General features: G+C 39.3%; 1 protein-coding gene across 1 annotated transcript; it reads left to right on the top strand.

Annotated features, from left to right (window-relative positions):
- Positions 1-364: 364 nt before the first annotated feature.
- On the top strand, positions 365-1,805 carry LOC136281702 (uncharacterized). Its single transcript, XM_066168492.1, has one exon. The coding sequence runs from the start codon at positions 622-624 to the stop codon at positions 1,573-1,575; it is 954 nt and encodes a 317-aa protein (XP_066024589.1). The 5' UTR covers positions 365-621; the 3' UTR covers positions 1,576-1,805.
- Positions 1,806-4,583: the final 2,778 nt, after the last annotated feature.

The following is a 4,583-nucleotide window of genomic DNA, read 5'->3' as shown; positions in this document are numbered from 1 at the left end:
TTGGTGTCGTATAATTCAAACACTGTTCGCGTGTTATCAAAGCTTTAGAATATTTTTCATCATAGTTCATTGTATTATGGTTGATTGTTTTCATAATAGTGGAAAGACGAAAGGTATAGGGTTTTATAGGATTCCAGTAGTAGTCACTAACCAAGGAGAAAAAGCAGAAGAGCTAAGCAGAGAACGAAGAGAAAGATGGATCGCCGCCATTAGCCGCGACGACATCACTTCGAAGGATGTCCTCAGTAATGAAAGAGTCTGTGGACGACATTTCGTGTCAGGGCAATCTGCAAAACCCTGGGATAAGTACAACGTCGACTGGGTTCCTACTTTGAATCTCGGGAAGACAAAGTATCAACAGAGGCAAGAGCTAAACGAGCGAAGGAACGCCGCAAAAGATCACTCGAGCGTCAAGAACGCGAGGCAGCTGAGAAACGAAAGAAAATCGATGTCAGTGACCTTCCCGTCCGTGATGTGGATTTCAGTGATCCTAAAGAAGGATCTTCCAAGGAAATTGATTCTTCTGATGATATTTTTGATCACGATTGCGCATTTCAAGACCACACTTGCTCAACTCTCGTTGACAGTTCAACTCAAACCCAAGTTGATGTATCTGAAGCTATGACTCAAACTGAAGAGTTTGAATACCTTTTCAAAGAATCATATGAGCCAATTGATCGAGATTTTTTTGATTCTGATGAAAAAGTTCGCTTTTATTCTGGACTGCCTTCAATGGATATCCTAATGACTGTCCTTGACTTTGTGTCACCCCACATCAAACGAAGAACCCAAAAACTTAGCCTTTTCCAGGAAATGATTATCGTGTTGATGAAACTGAGACTGAATATGCCTTATCAAGACTTAGCCTATCGTTTTCAAGTATCTGTGACAACAATATCAAGAATATTTGCATCATGGTTACCAGTGATGGATCAGCATTTGTCCCCACTTATTTACTGGCCTGAAAGACACCAGCTATGGAAGACAATGCCTCTTTGCTTCCAACAAGCCTTTGGAACCAAAGTCACTGTTGTTATTGACTGTTTTGAGATTTTTATTGATAAGCCTACAAACTTGTTAGCTCGAGCTCAGACATTTTCATCCTACAAGCATCACAATACTATCAAAGTACTGATTGGTATTTCTCCCCAAGGAGCTATTTCCTTTGTGTCAGAGGCATGGGGAGGACGTACCTCTGATAAGTTCTTGACAGAAAACTGTGGCATTCTTGAAAAACTTTTGCCAGGTGACATGGTTATGGCAGACCGGGGTTTCACAATCACAGAAAGTGTTGCTCTCAAACAGGCAAGACTCATGATACCAGCCTACACGAAAGGGAGGGAACAGCTGGATCCTATTGATTTGGAAAAAACAAGAGCTCTAGCAAGTGTACGGATACATGTTGAGAGGGTGATTGGTTTGCTGCGTCGCAAGTATACTATTCTACAAAGCACTCTTCCCACTGATTTCTTGAACAATGACAATGGACAGGATGAAGTACCAATTATTGACAGAATTATTAAAGAATGTTCAGCTCTTGTAAACCTGTGTCCACCCATTGTACCATTTGATTAGCTCCATACTTCATACAGTACTATTATAGTCATATATTGTAGCTAATGAAATGATATGATGGGGTGGAGAGTCTGTTTATAATTTAAGAAATATTATAACCCCGTGAAAAGAGAGCAAGTGACTGGGAATGAGCACTGTGTAAGTAATTTAAAAAAATATACTTCCATTACAAGAAGGATTGACAACAATGACAACATTTCATTTGTGCTGTGATATTTCATATATTTACAGAAATTATATGAATTAAAATATGAATTATGTTTGCAGGGGGCAGTAAGGACTGTTTATTGAGCACAACAGCCTAAAATAGCTTGAGTTCATTATTCTTCTTGGATTTTTTTTTAATGACTGCTACTCTTGAGATTAGCATGAAACAACAAAACAACATTTTTAGTGTAAAATGTATTCAAAAATGTGGAAAAAACTTTGATTTCACCAGCTCTCAAACATTCAAGTAAATGTGGTCTCATTCTTGGAATGTCAAACATAAAATCTGAAGGGTTGAGTTCAAACACAAGGCATGTTGCAAATGCTACAGCAAAAACACCACAGTCACTGCCATTCATTTGTTGCTGCACTGGTACGACTTCAATGCCAACAAAGTTATCTGGTAGCAGATCTTTAACTTGCTGCTCAACTTCATCATCAATAATGTCATTGTACAGACTGTCGTACAAATTAACACATCCTGATGTGCAACCAATAGAACTAATGCACACCCAATGTGAATTACCCGTGTGTAAGATTTGAACAAAGTCACTGGTCATTATGTCAAAGTTCCTTACTCTTCCAAGAGTTGGTCTTTGAAAACCCTCAATGAGAGGATTCACTTTCTTGATACATATTTGTGCTGCCTGTATTATTTTGCAATCCAACCAGCCATCAGGAGATGAGATTATGTCATAGTCATGCTCATCTAGATCTCCAAAAGATGCAATTCTGTTAGCTACACCTTTAGTCACACAGATTATTTCTAAGTCCTCATCACTTTCATATTCATCTCCAGTACAGTATTTATTTGACTCATTTTCAAGTAGATCTTCAAAAGATTCAGAAGCTGTTCTGCTTTCAGTCACACAGGGTATTTCTATGTCCTCGTCACTTTCATATTCAGTTCCTGACACAACTGAAGCTGATGGATTATTGACAGTACATGTAGTACTGGTGGTATAAGAAGAACATGTGGTAGGGATAGTTAATGAAGACTTGTCTGCAGGTTTTTTCTTCACTTTGCAATTTTTGCAGACCCAATATAGCTTGCTGTTATTGGGCATCCTCTTGTAGTTTAGACATTTCAGATGGAAAAATTTCCCACTCTGACATTGACTATGACATTTCAGCAGCTTTTCCCCTACAACAGGTTTAGCTTTGCAAACACAAATGGACTGTAATTTCATTGCTTCATCGAAATCAGGGTTCTTTTGACAATCAGGCTTGATCTTAGTAACTCTCTTGGCTTTCTTACATTCTGGAAGTAACTGGCAGCTTGGACAGTACCATACTTTGGGTAAGGGATCAGATATCCCTAAACATGAGAGGTGAAACTCAATGAATGGGCACTTGGGGTTTTGACAAGGCACTGTGCTTTCTTCTGGTTTGGGTTTTCTGCAGTAGCAAACAGGCCTTATATCACCTGCTGGTACAGGTGCAGCAATTTTATGCTTCCTAGTGTACCATCTTCCTAAGATTTCAGGTAGGATACAAGATCTCCACACTTTGGTGAGTTTTGGAAGAACTGATTCCCAGTGTGAAATGTCCTTGTAAATTCTCTCCAAGAAAAACCTTGTTTGATTGTTATTGTCAAAAGAGCACACAACAAAGTCACAATACTGAGAGTCTGTGATAAACAACTGTTGCTGTACTTGAAAAAAGTACTGGTGATTTCTCTTGAGCTGTACCTTTCCATTGACCTTTTCAAGACATGAATTCTTCTTTTCCACATAACTTTCAAGGTCACAGTTTTCAATGTTGTAAGGGCATTTGACTTCTCCACAACCATTCCCACAGCATGAACATGATACCAAAAAATCTGGAGTAGCATTTATCCAGGGGTACTGTTTATCCACTATCATGCCACATTGTTCAACTTTCAGATCTCTGTGAGTCTCTAGCATAGTCTTGGCATAAGCATTCACTGCAGCACTCTCATTCTTGCGGCCATGACTGATTGCTTTAGTAGTAACTTTGAACAGATCAGGATATGAGATGGACTTGATTAAGGATTGTGATGGTATAGCAGGGTTAGTATGAGCTACTGCCCAACTCAGAGATGCACCAATGCGCCCAGCTCTGTGCCTGAAAAATGCATTTCCTTTAGCCTGTTCCCTGGTGTCTTGCTCAATTAATTCTACCTGTGATTCGCTTACAAATATTTTCACACTTTTCTAGGAGTTCTGGATATGACAAGTCAAAATTACATGGATCAAAAAGGTCAGAAATGGTTGGGATACTTCTACTTTTCATGATAAACTGTTCAGAATAGGGTTCAATCAAGCTTAAGGCAACAGGTTTGAACTTGCACTCATTTATTTTGGCAAGCAAATGTTTAAGCTCAGTTCCTCCAGATGTAACCCGTTCTGTCGAGACCTTAGCTTTCTTTGAAGTGCAAGGTGCTGATAAGGAAGGTGGAGAGTTTGCTGATAGTCCCTCAATACAGGCATCTAAGTTATCTTTCAACTTTTTCGCCGACTTGAAGTTGATATCTTTGACCCTTGCATAAGGAACCTCACTCACATATGTCGGTAACAACCACGTGCACTTTACTTGAGTACATGCCAGCGTTTCATTAGTTCTCGTTGAAGCTTCGATATGAAATAAAATACTTGCAATATGTGAACAAGTCTCAGCTAGTCCAGCTTTACAACCAAGGCAGTGGGCTGATAACACGGTTCCCTCCTTATTAGTAATAATCCAAACTGCAAATGGTCGCTCATTCATTCGTTGAGAATGTCTCACCTTTCCGATCACCACGAATTTTTCACCTATGACTTTGCCTTCAACACTGGAAA

This window comes from Pocillopora verrucosa, chromosome 6 (genome assembly GCF_036669915.1).
Source record: "Pocillopora verrucosa isolate sample1 chromosome 6, ASM3666991v2, whole genome shotgun sequence".
NCBI classification, from domain to species: domain Eukaryota; kingdom Metazoa; phylum Cnidaria; class Anthozoa; order Scleractinia; family Pocilloporidae; genus Pocillopora; species Pocillopora verrucosa.
This window is presented reverse-complemented; position numbering and strand designations above follow the sequence as displayed.